The sequence below is a fragment of the Balaenoptera ricei genome, chromosome 5, assembly GCF_028023285.1.
Source record: "Balaenoptera ricei isolate mBalRic1 chromosome 5, mBalRic1.hap2, whole genome shotgun sequence".
Lineage (NCBI taxonomy): Eukaryota > Metazoa > Chordata > Mammalia > Artiodactyla > Balaenopteridae > Balaenoptera > Balaenoptera ricei.
Genome location: NC_082643.1, coordinates 138657726 through 138682681, shown reverse-complemented (window position 1 = coordinate 138682681; position 24956 = coordinate 138657726). Strand labels below are relative to the sequence as shown.

Below are 24956 nucleotides of genomic sequence, written 5' to 3'. Positions count from 1 at the left end.
TCTGCCATGAGATAAGCAGTGAGTCATCTGAATGGTACAAAACATTTTCATGGTCACTCTCTGTGATGGTTTTAAAAAAGGTCCGCAAGTGTTTTGATGGGCCTCCACGCACAGCTGGAGTTTATGTCTCCTGCTCTTCAACCCTGGCAGGATTTTGTGATCACCATTCAAGACCAATAGAGCAGGACTTATAAGCTAAGTGAGAAAAGACCCTAGAGCTTCTGTAGGTGTATCTTGGGCCTCTGCTCTGGGCACCTCCAGCCATCGTAGGAGAAGTCTGGCTACCCTGAGGCCACCACGTGCAGATACCAGACAGAAGGAGACCCGGAGGAGTGCCAGCTGTTCCAACCCCAGCTGTTAGATGACTGCAGCCTCATGGGAGACCCAGGCCAGGACTGCCTTGCTGGACAGCTCCCCCGGTGCTGACCCACTGCAACAGTGAGAGATAACACGAGTGTGGTTTTATCTACTAAGCTTTGGAGAAATTTGTGACACAACACTAGATAACTACACATATATTAACTCATTTAATTCTCACAATAACCCCATGAGTCATCGTCAGCCCCCTTTAAAAATGAGAGGACATTGAAGCCTTGAGAGGTTTCAACTCTGTTAGAACATCTGGGATTCAGTCCCCACATAGCCGGACCTCAGAGTCTACATGCAGTGTCCGCGGCCTCTCGCAAAGAAGAGGGTGAACGCAAAGATCAGAAGCAGTGGAAACAGTAGATCTGGTGGAAGACTAGATACGGGAGGTGAAGGCAAGGAAGCCTCAGATACAGCCTGGAGGTTCTGAAGAAACATAGGAAACAAAGTAAGTTTAGAGAGGAGGGTTATGAGCTTGGATATTGTTCAGTTGGGTGTGTCACTGGTACCTACGAAGGAAGATGGCCCCCAGGAATTCGGGGGCAAAGTCAAGGCCCTGGAAGTGGGTTCTGGAATCAAGTGCCTTCTGAAGATGAGATCATAAAGGGAAAGGGTGTTCAGCCAGAAGAGAAGGGGAAGAAGGACAAAGGCTTTGGGAGTGCCTCCTTGTGTAGTTTATGATACACATGACCATTTGTGATTAAGCTCCCAGAGTTTTCAGAATTTTTAAATGCGTGCTATACAGCGTCTGTGGATATACAATGAGATAACAGATTCCACAAAGCAGACAACATTTACTAATCTTACATTTGCATAAGAAGTTTATGAATTGCCGCCTTGAGAAACTAGATGCTCTCTGTCAATAAGCCAAACCTAGAGCAGATGTGATGGCACAGAGACCGGCAGAAATAAATGCTGGGAACACTAATAAACCACCTGTGGATCTCAAGTATCCCACAGAATGAATATATTCATTTCAGATGAATATCCGGGTTTTGGGAGACCTGCCATCTTTTTCACATGGTGGACCTTCTTTAAGAAAATGATGACATGACACCAAAAGCAAAGGCAACAAAAGCAAAAATAAACAAGTGGGACCACATGAAACTAAAAAGCTTCTGCACAGCAAAGGAAACCATCAACAAAGTTAAAAGGCAACCTATGGAATCACAGAAAATTTGCAAACCACATATCCAATAAGGAGTTAATATCCAAAATATACAAGGAACTCATGCAACTCAATAGCAAAAGTAAATAAATAAATAATTTAAAAATAGGAAAAGGGCCTGAATAGACATTTTTCTAAAGAAGAAATACCAATGGCCAACAGGTACATGAAAATGTTCTCAACATCACTAATCATCAGGGAAATGCAAATCAAAACCACAGTGAGATATCTCCTCACACCTGTTAGGATTGCTATTATCAAAAAAGGCAAGAGACAGCAAATGCTGTCAAGGATGTGGAGAAAAGGGAACCCTTGTACACTGTTGCTGGGAATGTAAACTGGTACAGCTACCATGGAAAACAGTATGGAGATACCTCAAGAAATTAAACATAGAATTACCATATGATCCAACAATCCCACTTCTGGGTGTACGAAGGAAACAAAATCATTATCTCAAAGAGATATCTGTACTACCATATTCATTGCAGCCTTTATTCACAATAGCCAAGGTATGGAAACAACCTAAGTGCCCACTGACAAATAAATGGATAAAGAAAACGTGATACACATGCGTGCGTGCGCACACACACACACACAGAGGAATATTACTGGTTTTTTAATATTCATTCATTTAAAAATATTTATTCATTATTTTGCTGCACTTAGTTGTGGCAGGCGGGCTCCTTAGTGGTGGCATGTGAACTCTTCGTTTCGGCACGCATGTGGGATCTAGTTCCCTGACCAGGGATCAAACCCGGGCCCCCCTGCATTGGGAGCTTGGAGTCTTATCCACTGCACCACCAGGGAAGTTCCTATCGTCTTAAAAAGACGGAAATCCTGCCATCTGTGACAACATGGATGAATCTGGAGGGCATCATGCTAAGTGAAATAAGCCAGACAGAAGAAGAAAAGTGCTGTATGGTATATTCTTCTGTCAACTTCCCACTGAAAGTTCTTTCTTCTAGGCTATAACAGTAAACTGGTCACCATTGCTCCATTCCCACATAGACTTCCCCTCACCACTGGAATTTTAGGCATAAATCTGATGGTCTCACTCACTACCTTGCTTAAATGCTTTCATTAGTTACCCATTGCCTAAATAGTAAAGCTCAAATGTTTTTTGTGTGGCTATCCTCATTTTTCTTTCCCTTCCCCAAAATTCCTTCTCCCCCAAATGTGGAAATTCCGTAATTGATCTTTTCTTGGCTATTGATCTTGGGCCGGGCACCTGACTCTAGCCAGGCCCCCCTAGACATTTTGACTTGGGACTGACACTCAAGTCAATTTCTCTTTGGATGCCTGCAGCATGCAAAAGCTCAGAAGTGGTCACTGGCCATGTTTTCTGCCAAGTGAACCAGAAGAGTGGAGAAATCCAATTATAAGAGAGAGAGAGAAGAATGAAGGTGGGCAGCAAAGCTGAGCCCAGAGGTAGGAGACCGAGTCCTCGATCCCAGCTCTTCTTTGGGTCTAGTTGCATCCTTGTCCTGGAGTCTAACGTCAGACAAGTCAGACTCCTGACAGTAAATCCCCCCTTGTAGATGGATATGACCTGAGTTCCTGATACCTGCACCTAAGTCAGTCCTAATTCCACTGCATATGGCGACTTGGCGGTCCAGTCACAACCTGCCTTGCTGGCTTCATCACCCAGTGTTCTGACCACCCCTTCATCTCACTGCACACTCCCTCCTCTGCATCGAAGCCACACGATCACGCCAGTCTCTGCGCTCACCGTCCTTTGTATTTGCCTCTTTAGTTACGTTTACCACAGTACACTGTAGAATTCCTATTTGTTTATATGTTACGTTGTAAGTTCTTCAAGGACAGTCTTGTTCATCTACGTAGCTCACTGCCTAACACAAATGTTTGATAAATCAGGTTATTCCAACAAATGAAGTGAAATAGTATTTGCCACACAGGCTCTAGCAAGCTTGCCCCCCAAAAGATGTGACCAACCTATTGTCTTATTATTTAAAAAGCAGTCTTTCATGAATAACGTAATTTTGTGTTTGAACAGAAGAGTAACATGTATGAAATAAACTGACCAGGGAAAGGGCACGAACTTCAGAGTCCCTAACCCCAGTCCAATGCAGGGGACATGCGTTCAAGCCCTGGTCCGGGAAGATCCCACATGCCACGGAGCAACTAAGCCCGTGTGCCACAACTACTGAGCCTGCGCTCTACAGCCCGCGAGCCACAACTACTGAGCCTGTGTGCTGCAACTACTGAAGCCTACGAGCCTAGAGCCCGTGCCCCGCAAACAAGAGAAGCCACCCCAATGAGAAGCCTGCGTATCGCAATGAAGAGCAGCCCCCACTCGCCGCAACTAGAGAAAGCCCGCGCACAGCAACAAAGACCCAATGCAGCCAAAAAAAAAAGTCTCTAAAAACAAAACATTCTCCTAAAGAGCCTAACTAAATCAGAAATCTGAATGCAGAAATTGTAATCTTATACCTGTCACCTACTCTCTTCTCTTCTTTCTCACTTTTTAGTTATTCATTCTGCTAAATTCTTCTACCTTTAAATATACAGACGCCAACCACTCTTGTGATATGTGCCATTTGCACTGAAGTGTTTGTTCTTAAACAAATTGGATTACTCAGCCTTACAAATAAAAAAGCTACCCTATCAGCTAATTTTAATACTTAGGGTTTTTTCCTGAAAAGTTCTTTAATCTTGAATGTGTTTCCAAATGGGTTCGTTTTTGTGTGTTTGATTCTAATGTATTGCATACTACCTGGAAGCCAGAGGAAAACAAGAGATTTTTTTTGTTTGTTTTATTTTATGCTCAACCTAGTAACCAAACAAAGAAAATAAACCACAATTTCTTTATACCAAAGCTGGTTTATTGAACTTCATGAGGGCAAAGTTACAGTGACGCTATTCCATAACAAAATTATTTAACTCTAGTTTAGATTTCATGAGGAAATGTATTAGCAATATACTGTCAATAAAGCACTGTCATTAATAGCTAACTTCATTAGAATCTGGATTAGTTTCCTTTGGTGTTCTCAAATTATGACTTTTCCAAAACATATCTGAGGTTTTCAACTAAAGGTCACAGTTAAAATAAATTCATACAGGAGTTACAAAATGTGTGATTTGTGCTTTAAAAATTAATAATTAGTTGTTTGATAGCCACCATTTTGTAAGTGATTTCTCAATAGTCTGTGAAGTGTTTTATAAATATTTTGGAAAATATCTAAAAGCTTTATCCCCATTCAACTGATAAGTATGTTCTTTTTAAAAGTAAACACATATGTAGAAAAAATTAAAACAATAAATCACTACAAATGGGATACAAATATTTTAAAATTAATAAATATTAAAGTGAAAAAATAAGTTCTTTTACAGAACTTCAAAGGATACTTACTACTAACTTCTTACAAAAAGAAATAAAGTTAAATTACCTTTTTAAAAATATGAGTAATGGGCTTCACTGGTAGCGCAGTGGTTGAGAATCTGCCTGCCAATGCAGGGCACACAGGTTCGAGCCCTGGTCTGGGAAGATCCCACATGCCGCGGAGCAACTGGGCCCGTGAGCCACAACTACTGAGCCTGCGCGTCTGGAGCCTGTGCTCCGCAACAAGAGAGGCCACGATAGTGAGAGGCCTGCGCACCGCGATGAGGAGTGGCCCCCGCTTGCCACAACTAGAGAAAGCCCACGCACAGAAATGAAGACCCAACACAGCCAAAAAATAAAAAATATATATATATAAAAACATGAGTTAATAACAGCACTGAAAAAAAAAAATGTGCTTGGAAAGTCTGTAAACTTTCTTCCCCCACTTTAGAAAATGTTTTGATAAGCAATAAAGAGATTCCCTTCTTTAAAAAACTGTTACGCCCATGACAATTATAACAGCTGTCATTGTTTTACTATAAAAATAGTTGCAAATCAACACTAATTTAGACAGTCAAACCATTTTTAATTCTACCATGATAAGAAAAATGGATTAATCTTCTTTAAAGCAAACAAAGCCAATTTGTTTTTCCTTAAGCTCTAATGTTTAAAACAGAATAATTATTTCCTATAATTATTACTTTCCATTAGTACATTTAATAGAATTATCTTGTTTTCATAAGTAAATTATCCAGTCAGGACCACCATCACAATTAAACAAAAAATCCTAAACTAGATTACATCACATATTTAATTGGTTTCCCACATTCTGAAAATATTTTACATATAATCATCTTTTGGCTTAATTTCCTCTAAAATTATTAAGTTCAGCAATCTTTCAGAATTAGTAAATGTGCACACTTCAGATAAAGTTCATGGCTTACATTCCATTCATGTAATAGCTTCACATGCAAGCTTATTATTTCCTATGTGCAAAGTCTTAAATTCAAAATAAAAGTATTTAGGGTAAAAAAACTTTTTGAAATATTCTTTCTACCACCAAGGGATAGACTAGATATTTTTCAACATCTAATTTATTTTTTATACTGAGGAGGAGTAGTTTGTTGTGACCATAAAAATTTAAAGATTTAAACAACAGAAGTACTGTAATGTACTACTACAGAAATAAAATGTAGACTCATAGCAATTACAGGTATGCCCTCAGAGTTACAATCCGAATGGAAGATGATTTGCTTATTCAGCCTTTAGGCATTAAATTGATTGGGGGTTGGGGGAGAGCAAGAGATACTATGTCTGACACACAGCTCGACAAAAAGCCAGGAATAGGTCTTTTGTGGTAGCCAGGAACCATGTTTAGCTATTTTTCCCCAAATTACACCTCCTCAAATCTTTCAATTAGTTTTTCACTGTTTAAAGGTATCAAAATAAAGTATAAAGCACCTTATTATCTGATTTACTTTTGCATATTGTGTAGAATTTAGTAAGAAAACAATTCAAATTACTCTTTTAGAAATAACAATGATTGTTTTTTTGTAGACCTGATTGATAGTGATTTGAAATATCAAGCATCTAGAACTGTTGAAAAGGTCATTCTTTACGGACTGAGAACCAGAAAACATTCTAGGCTCTCTCCTTCCACTGGAACTAAAGTCTTGGCTCTAAAATGTACCAATAATAATGCATTTAAGTACATTGATAATACAAAGAAAGAACTCTAGGGAGAGGCAAATACCAGTTTTTATCCTATTGAGAACACTTCCCATTCAAAGCACATACGAGTAAGTATACTAAACCCTTAATATATTTTTTGAATCCCAGGAACACAGGATTAAACAATCACTGACTCTTAAAATCCCATCATACTCTCATTTGAAGCCTCCTCATTGGGCTCTCAATGGAAAGATGTTCTGATTCATCCTAACTCTGTTTCACTTCAACCTCTGAAAACTAACATTTTCCTTGTGTTGCCGCAGTGACAGACTTGATGAAGTAGATACAAAATACAAAAATAAGCATGACAATGATAAACAGTAAAGTGTCAGGATGACCCATTATATTTGAGATTAAGTTCTATGACTTATCACTGTCATACTTCAAAAGTATTCCTTTAGTCAAAATTAGATTGTACAATAAAAACTGTGATTTAGCACCAGCACGTCACTGCAGGCTTTGGTTCAGGCTTCAGGGTAATTCCGTTATCAGGGGGTTGACTAAGCATTAACGGTTTATGGCTCTTCAGCTTATGAGCCAAGGTCATAAATATAGCTTCCACATGGTCATTATCATTGGGGTTTTTAGCAGAGGTTTCAAACAAAGGCATACTGTGCGTGTCAGCAAATTTCTGTGCCAAGTCCGTGGGTACCTGAATGGCACTCCTCAAGTCACATTTATTTCCAACAAGAATCCGTGGTATATCGTTGGCTAGCAAATGCTGTTTGCATTCTTCTATCCAAGATGGCAGGCTATGAAAACTCGCCATGTTGGTCATATCATACACGAAGACAACAGCATGTACGTTTCTGTAGTAGTGCTGGACCATGCTCTTTCTGAATCGTTCTTGTCCCGCTGTGTCCCATAACTGGATCTGAAAGTGGGGGGAAAAAAAGAGGAAAACTGAAAGTTTCATTCCAATTATACATGCAGAAAAATTTAACCACCTTTGCATGGTCTTTCCTACTTCTTCACTTATACTACTTTGCTCCCTTCCATGATGCCTTTTCAGTGTTATTTAAGGGATCCAAATTTCATGATACTAGTCTAGTTACCTCATCATTAATGCAAGTGTCAGAACAAAGACTTCAATTTAGCACTTTAATTTCAGTAAATCAAGTTTGTTTAGAAAAATTTTACCTCAAAAATTGATTTTAAAACACTAAGAGAAACAGATACCAGGTTTTAACAAACATGTGAAGTGTCTAATTCCTGCAAATTTGGTTACAATATGCCCTTCCCTACATTTCACTCATCTAATTTAAAATAGTAGACTTAGGATAGATGTGAAAAGTCATGAGATCTAGCCCCCAAATCAATATATATATATACATCCTATAAAATCCAGGCCCCTGGTAACCCGTAGGTTACTTTGAAAATTTTAAATGAATAGGAAATCACTTATCTATCCTAAATATCTCTACCAATAAAAATATTCCAATACCTCCTAATGGAAATATGGGGGAGTTGGGGAAAATGATATCTGAAACTAAATACAGGACTTCCCTGGTGGCGCAGTGGTTAAGAATCCACCTGCCCATGCAGGGGACACGGGTTCCAGCCCTGGCCCGGGAAGATCCCACATGCCGCGGAGCAACTAAGCCCGTGTGCAACAACTACTGAGCCTGAACTCTAGAGCCCGGGAGCCACAACTACTGAAGCCCGCACGCCTAGAGCCCGTGCTCTGCAACGAGAGAAGCCACCGCAATGAGAAGCCTGCGCACCGCAACAAAGAGTAGCCCCCGCTCGCCGCAACTAGAGAAAGCCCACGTGCAGCAATGAAGACCCAACGCAGCCAAAAATAAATAAATAAATAAATTAATTAATAGATAAATAAATAAAGCTAAATACAAGTCATGTGTTATGATTCTCTTAAAACACTGAATTTATCCTGCCTTTGTTTGGTTCCTAAAAAAAGTTAAATGATGAGGGTACTGGTTACAATGGAAAAGACTAGAGGCAGATTTGCTTAGATAGCCTAAACTGGTGATTTCTCTAGAGCAATACCGAAGGAGAGGGAAATTGAGGGGAGACTGTAGATGACACCCAGAGTAAGTAGGATGTAAGACAGGAAGCGCTGAGAACACAGCGGTATATGGTAAGTGCTCAATTAAGATGCAATGAATGAATATATTTAAAAATGTGATTAGAGATGGAAATACTGATCACCACTCTCTTTCATGCTACCTTAGTTTTTAGCAGTTCTGATTTTTTTCATCTTTTTTGGTGGTAGCTCTTTTTAGTCCAAATTTCTCCATCTTTGAAATATTCTCCCTTTCTTCCAAATTAACATAAATCTAACTTTGTTCCAGGTGGAAATATAAAATACTATACAGGCATATCCTGGAGATATTGCAGGTTTGGTTCCAGACCATTGCAATAAAGCAAATATCACAATAAATCAAGTCACACGAATTTTTTGGTTTCCCACTGCATATAAAAGTTATGTTTACACTGTATGGTAGTTTATTAAGTGTGCAATGGTATTTATCTAAAAAAACAAAGTACATACCTTAATTTAAAAATAATTTATTGCTAAAGAATGCTCACCATCATCTGACAAGTCAGGGTTGCCATAAAACTTCACTTTGTAAAAAATGCACCATCTGCAAGTGTAGTAAAACAATATATGCCCGTAGAAACTTGATTTCTCAGGCTCTCTTGGAACTACGGGGACCAGTGACACAGTTCTGTCTAATAATTTGTAAATAGTTTTTTCAGTGGGGGTTTCTAGAAAAACAAACTGATTTGTGATTTTTAAAAAAAAAGACAGAGCATTTGGCACGTGCCTTTTGCACTTCTCTCGCCACACCCGTTCTGCCTGGAATGGAATATCATGCTGGGAGGCTCAGCAGCCATTTTATAAGCATGAAGAAGAAAGCCACACACAAGAATGACAGAGCAGAAGTCTAGCATAAATAGAATACTGCTGACAGCGTACCATCATACAGACTGCTGCCCCTGGTCTCCTTATTACATGAGAAAAATAAAACCTTACACAGTTAAATCACCATAGTTGAATTTCTCTTACATGTAGCTGAGTGCTATCCTAAAATTATTTGCTATGTACACTGTTTAAAACCTTTACCGCTTACAGTCACATTTACTCAGGAAAGTACAGGTTCTGCCTTGACGCACTCCTAGAGACCACTTCACACAGTACTTTGTTAAAAAATACCCACTTTGTGATGTAAGCAACACAGTTGACAGATGGGCCATAAAGACTCAGTATCATATAAATCAGAGGTAGAAGCAAACAGTTGTCAGCAAACTAAGAATTAATAACATCTAAGACTGTTTAAATCAACAAAAATTTATTAAATACCTACTGTGTACCCGTAGGTTACTTACACCACTAGGGCTTTGCTTCCTCAACAGTAAAAGTAAAATTTAGTTTCAGACCCTATAAAATAAGCATTCATAGACTAGCTACACTAACTATGCAAAGAACTAATAAGGTAAATTATAGTTTTTTTAAAATACAACTTTCCTTTTTAAGAAAATTACTTTTTTTTTTAACCTCAATTAACATGTTAAGAATAAAAACACTCAGCATACAACTAAAACTCTTTCAAGCTATAGATGTCGGAATTTATTACAAAGCTACACTGTGTACTATCAGCATAAGATTAGAAATACAGATCAGTGGAACAGAACTTAGAGTCCAGAAATAAATCCATATTATCTATGGTCAACTGATTTTCTACAAGTGTACCAGGACAATTCAGTGAGGGAAAGCACAGACATTTCAATAAATGGTGCTGGGACAATATGCAAAAAATGAAGTTGGACCCCCTACCTAACACCATATACAAAAATTTATTCAAAATGGATGAAAGATCTAAATTTAAGTTAAAACCATAAAAATCTTAGAAGAAAACATAGGGATAAATATTTGTGACCTTGGATTAGGCAATGGTTTCTTAGCTATGACACCTAAAGCAGAACCAACAAAAGAAAAAAACAGATAAACTGGACTTCATCAAAATTAAAAATGTTTGTGAAAAAAAAAATGTTTGTGCTTCAAAGGACATTATCATGAAAGTGAAAAGACAACTCAAAGAATGGGAGAAAATATCTGTAAATAATACATGTGTTAGGGGTCTAGCATTCAAAATATTTAAGACCTCTTACAACTCAATAATAAAAAGACACATAACCCAATTAAAAAATCGGCAAAGGATGTGAATAGATGTTTCTCCAAAGAAAATATATAAATGTTCAATAAGTACATGAAAAGCTGCTCAACATCATTAGCCATCAAACAAATACAAATCGATAACAAGCGTTTGCAGAAATGTGGAAAAGTGGAACTCTCATACATTGCTGGTGGGGATGTAAGTGCAGCCACTTTAGAAAAGTTTGGCAGTTCCTCAAAAAGTTAAACAGAATTTTATATAGCCATAAAAAGGAATGAAGGGACTTCCCTGGCGGTCCAGTGGTTGAGACTTCACCTTCCAATGCAGGGGGTGCGGGTTTGATCCCTGGTTGGGGAGCTAAGATCCCACATGCCTCGTGGCCAAAAAACATAAAACAGAAGCAATATTGTAACAAATTCAATAAAGACCTTAAAAAAAAAAAGGAATGAAGTACTGACACATGCTACAACATGGATAAGCCTCCAAAATATGCTAAGTAGAAGAAACCAGACACAAAAGGTCACATTTCTATGGTTCCACTTATATGAAATAACCAAAATAGACAAACCCATAAAGACAGAATATAGACTGGTAGTTGCCAGAGGCTGGGGAATGGGGAGAAACTTTAATGGGTGAGGGATCTTACTTGGAGTGATGGCAATATTTTGAAACTAGATAAAGGTGGTGGTTGTACAACATTACGAATGCACTGAATGGCTCACTTTAAAATAGTTACTTTGGGGCTTCCCTGATGGCGCAGTGGTTGAGAATCTGCCTGCCAATGCAGGGGACGCGGGTTCGAGCCCTGGTCTGGGAGGATCCCACATGCCACGGAGCAACTGGGCCCGTGAGCCACAATTGCTGAGCCTGCGCGTCTGGAGCCTGTGCTCCGCAGCAAGAGAGGCCGCGATGGTGAGAGGCCCGCGCACCGCGATGAAGAGTGGTCCCCACTTGCCTTAGCTGGAGAAAGCCCTCGCACAGAAACGAAGACTCAACACAGTCATAAATAAATAAATAAAAGAACGTGAATTTCTTTAAAAAAAAAAAAAAAAAAAAAGCAAAACTGGGCTATTCATTTCAGAAAAAAAAAAAAAAAAAAAAAAAAAATAAAATAAAATAAAATAGTTACTTTGATGTTATTTGAATTTCACTTCAACAAATTAGGGAAAAAAAAAGAGCGAGAGACAGTTGCCATGTGACCCAGCAATTCCACTCCTAGGTGTATATCCAAGAGAACCGAAAAGATATGTTCACACAAAAACTTGTACACAAATGTTCATAGCAGCATTATTCATAATAGTTAAAAGGTGGAAACAACCCAAATATCCACCAACTTATGAATGGATAAATAAAATGTATGTCCATATAATGGAACATTATTCAGCCATAAAAAGGAATGAAGTACTGACACATGTTACAACATGGGTGAATCTTGAAAACATTATGCTGAGCGAAAGAAGCCAAGACACAAAAGGCCATACATTGTAAGAATCCATGTATATGACATGTCCACTATAAGGCAAGTCCCTAGAGACAGTAAGTAGATTAGTGGTTGCCAGGGTCTGAGGGAACGGGAGGAATGGGGAGTGATTGATCATGGGCATAGGGTTTCTTTTTGGGGTGATGAAATGTTCTGGAGTTAGACAGTGATGATGTTACACAGGCTTGTGAATATACTAAAAACCACTGAATTGTATATTTTCAAAGCATAAATCTTAAATATCTCAGTTTTTTAGAATGAAAAAACAAAACCCACTTCAAACTGTATCTTTAACATTCAGAAAGAGATTTAGGGAATAATTCGCATGACCTACATAAAAGCTGTCCAGAGAAACTGGAACTGATCTTTTCCCTTTTAGTAACATTCTTGCAGCTCAGGTATTCAAAAATCATTTCATCGATGGACACAAATGAACCTATATACAAAACAGGAATAGAGTCACAGATGACAGATGTATTATAGAAAACAAACTTTGGTTACTAAGGAGGGAAGCGGGGGGGCGGGGGGGAGGGATAAACTGGGAGATTTGGACTGAAACAGACACACTACTATATATAAAAAGATAACTAATAAGAACCTACTGTATAGCACAGGGAACTCTACTCAATGCTCTGGAATGACCTATATGGGAACAGAATCTAAAAAAGAGTGGATACCTGTATAATAGATTCACTTTGCTGTACAGCAGAAACTAACACAACATTGTAAATCAACCATACGCCAATAAAAATTAATTTAAAAAATCATTTCATCAATGAAGAATTATTTATAATGTTTTAAGCAGAGTATATTTTTAAGTTAAAAAAATAATAAAAAGCACACAAAAAGGAAATATACCAAAACATTAACAATGGTTGTCTTTAAGGCAATTTCCCCCTTTATTTCTACTTTACTCTGTTTTCCACAACAAACATACATTTGTTCTAGTTGTTTTAACAAACTAAAGTTTAAAAAACAAAAATTATGCAGAATTTAGACCTGCCTCAAAGAACTGTAGAAGTACTCAATAAATGTAAGTGGTGATGATTAGGATGTTTATCCCTAAGAAAACCACTTGCTTGTTTTAGGCTAGGATTGACTCAACGATACCCCTCTTCCCATCAGCCCTGCTCAAAACATTCTAATTGTATCAAAACTTCCAGGAAACAAGAAGTCGTAAATAATAACTCTGCACACTTTATTGGAGAACCGTAAAAGTAAATACTATGTTAAGTGAGGCACTTACAAAGAAGTACAGCTGTCTCTCAGTATCCATGGGGGACTGGTTCCTGGACCCCACAAAATACCAAAATCCACGGATGCTCAAGTCCTTTATATAAAATGGCATAGTGCTGGCATTTAACCTACACACATCCATATACTCTAAGTCATCTCTAAATTACTTATAATACCTAATGCAAAGTAAATGCTATGTAAATACTTGCCAGCAGTGGGCAAATTCAAGGTTTGCTTTTTGGAACTTTTCGGAATTTTTTTTCCCCAAATATTTCCCCATGGATATGAAGGGCCGAGTGTATCTAAAAGGAAGCTTCAAAATTTCACTCACCGAATTGCTAGAACCAGTGAAGGCAGAGGACACAGACACAGTGTTATGCTGCCTGCTGCCTTTCAGGTCTGCACAGGACACTGAGGTGAGGGCCAGCGGGCTGCGGAAGGAGCAGTGAGAGACCCGACAAAGAAAGGACAGGACAACTAATAAAAACTGTCAGCCACAGAAGGCCAGAGGAAACTTTGACTGAAAGAGAGGGACACATATAGATACGCAGCAGGGAACAAACCTCACGATAACCTAGAAAAATCTTGAGCTTTAGCTATGAGTGGAGTGGTTCACAATGCTTTAAAAAAAAAGAGAAAACGACGCTCTGGAACCTAAGGAAGTGTGACATGCTTTTGTCCCGGGAAATGTTAAGTTAGGAAGTATTTTCAAAGCAATTTTTCCCAATTTAATACTTAATATTTTAAGAAAGAAAACGGCTCATAGGTGCTTCTACAAGATATTACTCCCATTTTAAACATTATAAAGATAACATAAAATATACGTTAATAATATTTCATGAATCTCTACTTTAAATTCCAATATCAAGTTCCAACAAAAATGACAACCTAATTGCTAAATACTAAGGGCAGATTCTTTTTTTTTTTTTAACGTCTATTCAATGCTTTGCCCAGTTTTAATTATTTGTCTTTTTATTATTGATAAAGTGTGTGTGTGTGCGCATGCACGTACACATATAGATTCTGGACACTAGACCCTTGTCAGGTATATGATTTGTAAATATTTGGTCCCATTCTGTAGGTTGTCCTCTTATTTTCTTTCTCTCTTTTTTTTTAAAAATAAATTTATTTATTTATTTATTTATTTTTGGCTACATTGGGTCTTCTTTGCTGCGCGCAGGCTTTCTCTAGTTGCGGTGAGCAGGGGCTACTCTTCGTTGCGGTGTACAGGCTTCTCATTGCGGTGACTTCTCTTGTTGCGGAGCATGGGCTCTAGGTGTGCAGGCTTCAGTAGTTGTGGCATGCGGGCTCAGTAGTTCTGGCTCGCGGGCTTAGTTGTCCCGCGGCATGTGGGGTCTTCCCGGAGCAGGGCTCGAACCCGTGTCCCCTGCATTGGCAGGCGGATTCTTAACCACTGCGCCACCAGGGAAGTCCCAAAGAGCAGATTCTTACTGTTCATGAAAGCTCTTTTTAGTAGTTTTATGACCAAAATGAGAAATGACCTGGCTAAACTGATTTAATGCTTTTTTTGCTTGACTGAAAAGGATAAAGGTATTAGCCCAGATGACCTTTCTTTGTTTGATCAGCTATCAAATTTCCTCTTTCCCTGTTCTTTCAAAGAACACGTTTTTATTATTTTTGCTTCTAAGCAGCCTATATAAAAGATCATCTGGTAATTACATAAAAGTTTCTATTAACAACTTGATGATGTAAATCAACATCATAAGGAGTATAAGTAACATTTCAAGAGAACTCTTTTTGCTTTGGGTATACAGAGTAGAAATATGTACATCTGATGTATAGATCCAAATGGCAAATTTTAAAATTTATTTTAAATTTTAGGGGTTTTTAGCTTCCCTAACAAGGAGGAGTAACAAATTTTGTGTGACTATTTGAAAGGAATACTTCAAAGGAAGAATTTAATTATAGCCTAATGAAAGGGATAGGAAGAGAGTAAGCAGGGAGAGAAAGGAAGCAAGAGCTGGGAGCCCTGGGTTGTAAATTCCAGCACTGCCACCTCCACCTCACCACCACAGTTTAGGGATGGGCATGTGTCACAATCCCCAATCAGAACCACGGAGTCTCCATTTCAGGACTGGTGTTGGAACTGGCAGAAAGAGAACTTTACTTCTGGGTTTCCAGTTACGTGAAACAAAAAATTTTCATTTTGCTTTGCTACTTTGAGTACAGAGTCCCGACACAGACTCTAAAGCACAAGATCTTGATTACTGATTAAAGATTCCTGGAAAGTAAATAATTCTATCACATCTCACCACCTGAGTACACACACCAATGTTACCACCTGCAAAGATGAGGTACAAGAATCACAGGCTTCTGAAATCAGACTGGAAGAAGAATGGGACTCTGGCCTGGTTCCAGGGATCCTTCAGATAGTAGAATGGCTTGGGTCTGTGAAAATGTATATTGCTTGTACCATACAGGCCTCACCAAACCACTGCAATACAGAATCTCTGTCAGACTAGACCCAAATATCCCAAAGTTTTCTGAGCTAAGGAGTCACAAATTAAGATTCTTTTTAGGGTACCCCAACTGTTAATACTCTCATTCTCTGAATTCCAATGCAAATCAAATCAAGAGGACCAATTTGGTATCTCCCTACCCACCATCACCACATTTTAAGATGAATTATCATTTTAATTCTAGTAAGGTAAGGTATGAGATGATGTCTTATAAAATATGCTTTGACTTATAAACATTAGATGACTTTTAATAAATATCAAGACAGAACAATGGAGAAGCGTAAATCATCTGATTTATATTTGGCTTCAGCATTCATTGCATATCATCTTCATCACGCCATGAAACAAAGCTCTCCTCCACTCCCTATGCATTTAACTAAACTGGGCATTTTGTTCTCATCCATCTATGCTCCCCGGCTTCAACTTCATATTCAAGATTATCTCCTCCAATTCCACACTTCTAGCTGCGAATCTGACATTTCCATTTGAGCACACCACCATCTCAACAAAGAAATGACTATGACAAAACTTTTTACGGAGCCTTCAACGGAAACTTCAATCTTCCATGTTGTACTTCTCACCTCTACTAAAGGCATACCTACCTCCAGCCAATCAGACCCACACCCTCAGCCATCTGAGTCCTCTTCCTTCTCATCACCAAAAGCCAGTTCCTGAAGCCTTTTGGGTTTATCATCAAAATGCCTCTCTTACCGCCTCTTTCTTTCATTAGCTTCCCTTATCACGCCGATTTGGATTTCCAGAGCAGCCTACCAATTGATCTGCTGCCACCAAGTAGGCAGCACTTATCCGAGCCCTGTTTAGAAACTGAGCCAGACACTGGAAGACGTCTACGGGGTTATCAGACACGTGCCCTGTCCTGAACAAGACTGAGTAAGACCTAATAAAAGAGGTGGATGCATATATAGCACAATGAGGAAAGAGAGAGAGTTTAAAGGCGCAGGTAAGGTGCTAAAGGAAGCTGACAGAAGGAAGAAATAGAATTGAGAATGAGAGGCAGGGAGATTCCTAATACAGACACACTGAGTTGAATAAGGAAGAATTACATGTGGTGAAATATGGGAAGGGGGGATATTCCAGGCAAACAGTGGGAAATGTAAGAGGAAAACATAGGAGTCAGGAAATAATTGGCTGGACTATAGGGTACTTGAAGGAAACTAATGGGGAAAAAAAGTTAAGTTAGAAAAGCAGTCTGGAGCTAGAGAAGGAAGGCCTTATGTTAATTTAAAAAGTTGGAACTTTACAAAATAATGGAGAACTACTCAGAGCATCTGAGGCAGGGGAGATTACTCTCCCCAAAGCGCTACACTCATCTGGCATTTTGGCAACAATGTACAAAACAGATTAATTGAGGAGTGGGGTTGGGTGAAGTTGAGCTGCTGCAAGAGAGCAGAGCGTAGAAAAGATGAACTAGGATTCCGAAGGAAGGGTGAATGAGAGAAATCATCCAGGTAGAAAACTAAGTGGATTTAGGGAGCAAAGGAGAGAGGCGAGGCCTCTGGGATGAGGAGGTAACATCAGGACCACCTAGGTCACGTCGAGGAGAAACAGGAGAGGCAGATTTGACAGGGACGATGAACTCACGTCGGAATTTTGCGGGGAGGGAGGGATTATCCAAATAGCCATGTCTACAAAACAATAGGAAATGCAGAATGACAGATGAGGAGAGAGGTCTGGGCCAAACAAAGATTTGGAAGTTATCCTCATAGACGTGACAGGCGAAGTCAAGAGACTTCTAAAGGAGAGGATGTAGATAGAAAAACAGGTCACGGGGCAGATCGAGTCTCTCTCAGGATTCCTCCTCAATCGCTGCCACATTATCTTCCTAGAACACTTGGACTTTTTGCCACGCGTACAAAATCAAGCTACACCCTAGCTGTTTTCCAAACTCTTCAGAAACGTTGCTACCAAAACCTTCGCAGTCTTCTCACTTGCCACTTTCCCGCAGGAACCTTTCATCCTGCTGGAGCATCCTGCTGACTTTCCCCATCAAATCCTCCCTCCAAGTGAGAACGATCCCTCCACCAACATCCAAACCAATAACTTGGCCCTCACCTACTGCCTGGTTTTGCTAGTCATCTTTTTTAGGTATATAAATCTTACCCCTATCTAGGACAGCAAATCACCTACGGAGTACATCAGGGTCAGCAAACTTTTTCTATGTTATGTTAGGCTTTGCAGGCCTAACAGTCTCTGTCACAACCACTGCTCAACTCTGCCATTGTTGTGCAAAAGCAAGCACAATATGTAAACAAATGAGCCTAGCTGTGTTTCAATACAACTTTATTTAGGGACACTGAAATTTAAATTTCATAAAATTTTCACTTGTCATGAAATCTTATTCCTTCGATTTTTTTTTTCCTACAACCATTTAAAAACGTAAAAATCGGGACTTCCCTGGTGGTCCAGTGGCTAAGACTCCGTGCTCCCAAGGCAGGGGGCCTGGGTTCGATCCCTGGTCAGGGAACTAGATCCCGAATGCCGCAACTAAGAGTTCTCAGGACACAACTAAAAGCTCCTCCCGCATGCCGCAACTAGAAGATCCCGCGTGCTGCAACTAAGACCTGGCGCAGCCAAATAAATAAATTTTTTTTTTAAATGTAAAAATCATTCTTAGCTTGCAGGCCATATAAAAACAGGCAGTGGTGCATAGATGGTTACTGGACTTATTGTGGTGATCATTTCATAATGTATGCAAATATCAAATCACTATGTAGTACACCTGAAACTAACATAATATTGTACGTCAACCATATTTCAACTTAAAAAAACTAACAGGAAAACAAATTAAAGAAACAGGCAGCAGACTGTATTTAGCCCTGAGGCATGGTTTGCTGATTCCTGCACTGAATCATAATTCTTTGTGCCAAACAAAATGTCTTCTTTCCAGCAATTACTCATTAAATGTTAGATTGACCAATGGGGCAAGAAGTCCTGGTTGTTTTCCTTTAGTTAATATTAACATGGGAAAATTTCATATCACTACAAATAATAAGTAAGCTATCTCAAAGTTCAAATAGGAACTGATGATCCCTAGTTGAGAAAGAGATTAAATCCAACACTAGGCTTTAATGATTCTGCTGGTGTCTGCCATTGTCACACACTGATACGAAAGGAATACGGCTATGAGGAGGACACACATAGAAGGAAGGAGCATGAGGATTAGAGTCGCAATTTAAAAAGCAAATGTATGGGCTTCCCTGGTGGCACAGCGGTTGAGAATCTGCCTGCCAATGCAGGGGACGCGGGTTCGAGCCCTGGTCTGGGAGGATCCCACATGCCGCGGAGCAACTGGGCCCATGAGCCACAACTACTGAGCCTGCGCGTCTGGAGCCTGTGCTCCGCAACAAGAGAGGCCGCGATGGTGAGAGGCCCGCGCACCGCGATGAAGAGTGGTCCCCGCTTGCCACAACTAGAGAGAAAGCCCTCACACAGAAACGAAGACCCAACACAGCCATAAAATAAAAATAAATAAATAAGCAAATATGGTTAAGAAAAAAAAAACCCAAAAAATCAAATGTATTTTTATTTAAGGAATTAATTCTATAATTTTATTTAACTTCCAAAATTCTACAAACAAGATTTTACTCTTTCAATTATACATATATAGTACTTAGGACAGACTAACAAATATAGATTTAATTACATTTCGTGAAACATTTTAAGTGATTCTGAAATAGCACTGCTGTAAGCCATGCTCTCTGAAAAATTTCCAGGCCACAAAACATTTAACACAATATCTCACTTTTATCAAATAAAAATAATGTCTAGAATGTCATTTTATTAGTAAAGTAACATAGAGCTTCCCAGCTTTCACTTTAAGATGAAAAATTAGAAGAAATGTCATTTCAGGTTAAGCTTATAATTTTCCAAAGAAATAATATGAACATTTCAGCAGCACTTAAGATATATTATAGGTTAACAAAAGAGAAGTAGCAGCAACACATGGAATGAAGCTCTTCTATATCACTTCAGGGTTTGTTTTTTTCTTTTTTAAGACACCAAAAAAAACCTTGAAAAAATTTTCCAAAATAGCCATGTCTTTTTCTACTACAGAAATCTCTGAACATTTCTGTAATCTTTTCAACCTCAATAAAAATCTCTCTCAAGTCTTACAGTTGGAGATACAAGTCAATGGATAAGGCCTTAGGAAGAATAAAAAGAGGGAGTTCCCGGGCAGTCCAGTGGTTAGGAAGGACTCGGTGCTTTCACTGCTGTGGCCCGGGTTCAATCCCTGGTCAGGGAACCCCGTAAGCTGTGCGACTCAGCAAAAAAAAAAAAAAAAAAGAGGGCTTCCCTGGTGGCGCAGTGGTTAAGAATCCGTCTGCCAGTGCAGGGGGCACGGGTTCGAGCCCTGGTCCGGGAAGATCCCACATGCCGAGGAGCAACTAAGCCCCTGCGCCACAAGTACTGAGCCTGTGTTCTAGAGCCCGTGAGCTACAGCTGCTGAGCCCATGTGCCACAACTACTGAAATCCGTGCACCTAGAGTCTGTGCTCCGCAACAAGAGAAGCCACCACAATTAGAAGCCTGCGTACCACAACGAAGAGTAGCCCCCGCTCGCTGCAACTAGAGAAAGCCTGCACACAGCAATGAAGACCCAACACAGCCAAAAATAAATAAATAAATAAATAAATAAAAAAGAAAGAAAGAAAGAAACTCAGTGTCCCTATCAACTAGGATATCAACTAAGGGACCCTATCAACGTATCAGGTTGAGCTGAAGCTCAGGAAGAACAATCCCAGAGAAAAATGTTTCTCCTTGCTCCTCTCAACCAGAGGGATCAACTCCGTGCTCCCAGCTTCATCACATCTGTGGTTCTGCTTTACTTATCACTGCCACCACTAATCCCAGTAGCTAAGCCTTCGATGTGACGCACTGGACATATTTTATATACTTTTAATATGCTGTAAGTATCTCTTAAATTTGCACCTGATTCACCTGTGATCTTAGAGTATAAATGGCAACCCGGAGGCAGGTAAAGGGCCACTGAACCCCAACTCCTCCCCTGCCTCCATCCCCTCTATTCTGTTACTATCCTGCTTCCATGTGAGGGGAATTTCTCTTCCCTTCAGCTGTGTGCCTATGCCCTACTCCATCTCTGTTTCGCTCTCGGGTTGTGCAGCTGCAGAACTGATGGTGCCAAAGAGAAAAAGTGATGTTCAACCACCAGGGAAGAAGAATCTTCTTAAGATTACCAACTATACAGCCAGGTGCCTGATGTATGTTCTCGTCTCTCCCTCACATTAGCCTGATGTGGTGCTACTGTCCCAATTTTTCAGATGAGAAAATAGTCTCCGAAAGATTAAGGAAACTGCCTAACGACTAGAGTAACCAACCACCCCAGTCTGCCTGAGACTGAGGGGGTTCCTGGGAACGTGGGACTTCAGTTTCAAAACTGGGACAGTTTTGGGCAAAGCTGATCACTCTACTAAGGACACACAGCCCTTTCATAGGTTCAGATTTGAGCCAGGTCAGTTGGGCGCCAAAGCCCCTGCACTTTTTCTCAGAACTCCTTCTTCTCCCAAACAAACTCCCTCTCAAACATCAGAAAGAAGTCCCACTACTTTCCTCCCCCAAAAGGTTCCTGGGCCTAACTTAGTTCTGATGGAAAAGAGCCTCTTGGGCTTCCCTGGTGGCGCAGTGGTAGAGAATCTGCCTGCCAATGCAGGGGACACGGGTTCGAGCCCTGGTCAGGGAGGATCCCACATGCCGCGGAGCGACTAAGCCCGTGAGCCACAACTACTGAGCCTGCGCGTCTGGAGCTTGTGCTCCGCAACAGGAGAGGCCGCGATAGTGAGAGGCCCGCGCACCGCGATGAAGAGTGGCCCCCGCTCGCCACAACTAGAGAAAGCCGTCGCTCAGAAACGAAGACCCAACACAGCCATAAATAAATAAATAAATAAATTTAAAAAAAAAAAAGAAAAGAGCCTCTTATTCTACCTTTTTCTTTGCAATGTATACAAATCTTTCTTAACTCACTAATACGGTGCACCCAAAGGACCACCACTCACAGCTTGAATGGGACAATGAAAAATTAAAGTGAAGATTAAAAGGCAAAAGGCCCTACAGAAGACTGATGTCTTTTCAACCCTATTTCTCCTTTACTATCATTAGCAGTAAAACCCCTTTGGGGGTGGGAAGGTGAGGCAGTGGTTAGGCAACTAAAAAATAAATTGTTTGTGCCTCAAGGATGTGAGGGTGGGAATGAAGTGAGCCTATTTTTTCCCCATGGGGGGCTGAGGTAAAGATGAACATCCTAATTTAAAGTGAAAAAATAAATGCAGTATAAGGAAGGCAGAGCAGTTCCTCGGGCCCACGTGTTTTAAGGGATGGTATCAGCAGGTAGCTGAGGGGTTAGTGGTGGCTCAGACTCAAGAAGTGTGTCTAAGGATTACATCATCAGGAGGCCTCAGCCCTGTCACTGATCCTTACTCTCCAACGTCCCCATTGCAACCCCTCAGAACCCCAGGCTCGGCCTTGGGCTTACTACCTTCTCCACTGTTACTGTGTCTCCAGTCTCGGGAACCACCAGTAAGGCTTAAAGAAGACTTGAAAGCGGGTAGCACCGAGAATGTGCTCTGGCAACCCAAGTAGGAACCAAGTACAAATTACAGAATGTTTCTGCAGGAAATCAGATTCTTCTCAACAACTCAATGTCATACCAAAACTACTGTAACAAAACTGTATGCAAAAGAAGATCTAAGTACCTCCTCAAAGGCAAAGGGGCTTTACTTCCACAGTACCTAGGGCAGTGCTAAAATGAATGTTTAACAAGTAGTATTTCCTTAATGAAATTCCCATGCTTGAGAAATTTCGCTGTTTTTCCTTCGGTCTTACTTCACTAACTCCCAGCACGTGAGACACAGCCCATGACTCAGTGGATACCCCCTACACCCTGGCTACTCAATGTGTGGTCCACAGACTAGCTGCATCTGCATCACCTGAGACCTGACCGAATTAGAATTTGCATTTAGTTAAAAAAAAAAAAATCCCCAGGCAAATCTCATGCATAGCAAAGTTGGAGAAGCACTGCCTTAGAAGTTTGCTATATACAAATCCTTCCAATACCCAACTCCCATCTCCATACCAGCGTTTGAAAAGATGGAGCGCACGCCCCGCACCGGGCCAGCAATTAACCCACGGAGCGGTTGGGACCCTTGTCATCCCCGGGACAACCTTCCTCCTTGACAGTCTGCCATCCGCTCACCTTGATACGCTCCCCATCAATCTCCACCGCTCGTTCTCGGAAATCCACCCCGATAGTAGCCTCGGTGCGGTCGGGGAAGCGGCCGGCGCAGAAGCGGTAGGTCAGGCACGTCTTGCCCACATTGGAGTCGCCAATCACGATGATCTTGAAGATGCGGGAGCGAGCCGGGGGCAGAAACCCTGAGGCCCCTGACATTGCACCGCTGGACGAGAAGCTCGCCTCGAGCGACGACTCCATCTCCGAAGCCATTCTCCTGCCCCGCCCCAAACCGAGGCGGAGGAAAGGAGACGCAGAGAGGCTGGGCGATTACGCCACCGCCGGCGAGCTCGCCCAGTCCGCGGGCTCCGTCGCTCAACGTCCCGGGAGCCACCGCCCTCCGGGCCGCCAGCGCGCGTGCGCACCTTCCGGCCCCACCCCCGCCCCGCGCAGGTGTGGCGTCCCCCGAGACCAGCCTCGCCGACCCTGCCGCCCGGCCCGCGGCTCCACCCCGGCGTCACTCAGGCCTGCGCCGTCTACCTGGGAAGGGACGGGGCCTGTCGGGGGCTTGACGGTGGCGTGGAAGCCCAGCTGCTGAGAGGCCGAGCAGAGCGCCCCAGGCCCGGCACCCGGGCTGGCCCGGCCCCGCCACGTCCGAGGCTCCCGCCCCCCGGAGGAAGCCGCGCGAGCACTCGGGGGGCGGGGAGAGAAAGACTGCTGAAGGGAAGGAGGTGCCACCAGGCACTCTCTCGCGAGAGGGCCGAAGAGCCGGGGGCGTGTGCCTGCTGAGGACGTGTAAGGTCTCCGGAAGCTTCGGGCGTCACGTTCGGCGCTCTCACCGACGTATCGGTGGGGCTCCGCCGGACCTGGAGGTGGAGGCGGGTTCCCTTGGCTTGCAGCTGGGGGCCGGCTGCTCTGCCTGCCTCCTCCGGGCTCTCGGGACCGCGGGCGTTGGGACAGTGACAGGGGCCGGGGAGGTGGAGGGCTGGGGGGTGCGAGGCTCCGCCGGAGGCCCGCCGGGCGCGGGAAGCCGTTAGAAGCGAGCGCCGGGCCGCGCGGAGCTTGAGTCTTGGCAGGAGCATGGCTGTCAGTGAGCAGGCGGGAGTTGCAGGCCGCCCGCCGCCTCCGCGCGGAGGCTTTCGTTAGGCGCGGGGCACCGGCCCAAGAGGTAGAGCAGGTGGACCCTTTGGCGGCGTTGAACCCGGGAGCTGGTACTAGACGGCCTCTCTGGTGAGAGTAAAACCCACTGTGCCCTAGTTGTGTCTTCGTGCCTGGGTGACGGTAGCGGAGCCATTAAATATTACCGAGCGCACACAGAAGTTCTCTAGATCCATATATCCGAGGAAAATGGTAATAGGCGAGACCAGCCAGCATTAAAGAAGAGTCTCTGGATCACTGAGACTCTTCTGAGGAAACCTACCATACATTAAGTCACAGAAAAGGTCCAACGTGTGCAACCATATCGCTTTCTGTGAGAGGTTTTGTTTTGCAGTGTCAAGACTGGGGCTTGGGGGTGTTTTGTTTTTTCTGTTTGAGCACATAGTTATGCCGTTTGGAAATTCAGGGACTGTGGAGAGGAGGACAGGCATGCCTTAAATAGAATGAGGGCAACAGTAGAGCACTGAACGCCCTAGGGAAGGAGATAGACTGCTTATTTCTTAAATTTATTTATTTATTTATTTTTGGCTGCATTGGGTCTTCGCTGTTGGGTCTTCGTTGCGGTGCGCGGGCTTCTCATTGCGGTGGCTTCTCTTGTTGCGGAGCACGGGCTCTAGGCGCTCGGGCTTAAGTAGTTGTGGCTCGTGGACTCAGT

At 41.8% G+C, this 24956-nt stretch overlaps 1 protein-coding gene and 1 long non-coding RNA gene across 3 annotated transcripts in view; one reads left to right on the top strand and one right to left on the bottom strand.

Moving 5' to 3' along the window:
• Positions 1–4375: 4375 nt before the first annotated feature.
• RAB33B (RAB33B, member RAS oncogene family) lies at positions 4376–23927 on the bottom strand. Its single transcript, XM_059923634.1, has 2 exons — positions 23168–23927; positions 4376–7479 (listed from the first exon to the last, which is right to left on the bottom strand). The coding sequence occupies exons 1-2, from the start codon at positions 23414–23416 to the stop codon at positions 7039–7041; spliced, it is 690 nt and encodes a 229-aa protein (XP_059779617.1). The 5' UTR covers positions 23417–23927; the 3' UTR covers positions 4376–7038.
• LOC132366144 (uncharacterized) overlaps positions 23535–24956 on the top strand; it is a 50114-nt gene continuing 48692 nt past the window's right edge. The window contains exon 1 of one of the 2 annotated variants that reach the window (XR_009503376.1): positions 23535–23938. This is a non-coding gene — a long non-coding RNA (uncharacterized LOC132366144). Of the gene's footprint in view, positions 23939–24123; positions 24374–24956 lie in introns of those variants that run through there. The other variant, XR_009503377.1, reaches the window with a different exon arrangement.

Excerpts from the sequence above, each read along its gene's own strand:
- RAB33B (XM_059923634.1), bottom strand. The coding sequence starts at position 23,416 with ATGGCTTCGGAGATGGAGTCGTCGCTCGAGGCGAGCTTCTCGTCCAGC. Across the intron at positions 7,480-23,167 it reads TTGATGGGGAGCGTATCAAG|ATCCAGTTATGGGACACAGC; the intron begins GTGAGCGGATGG and ends CCCCACTTTCAG.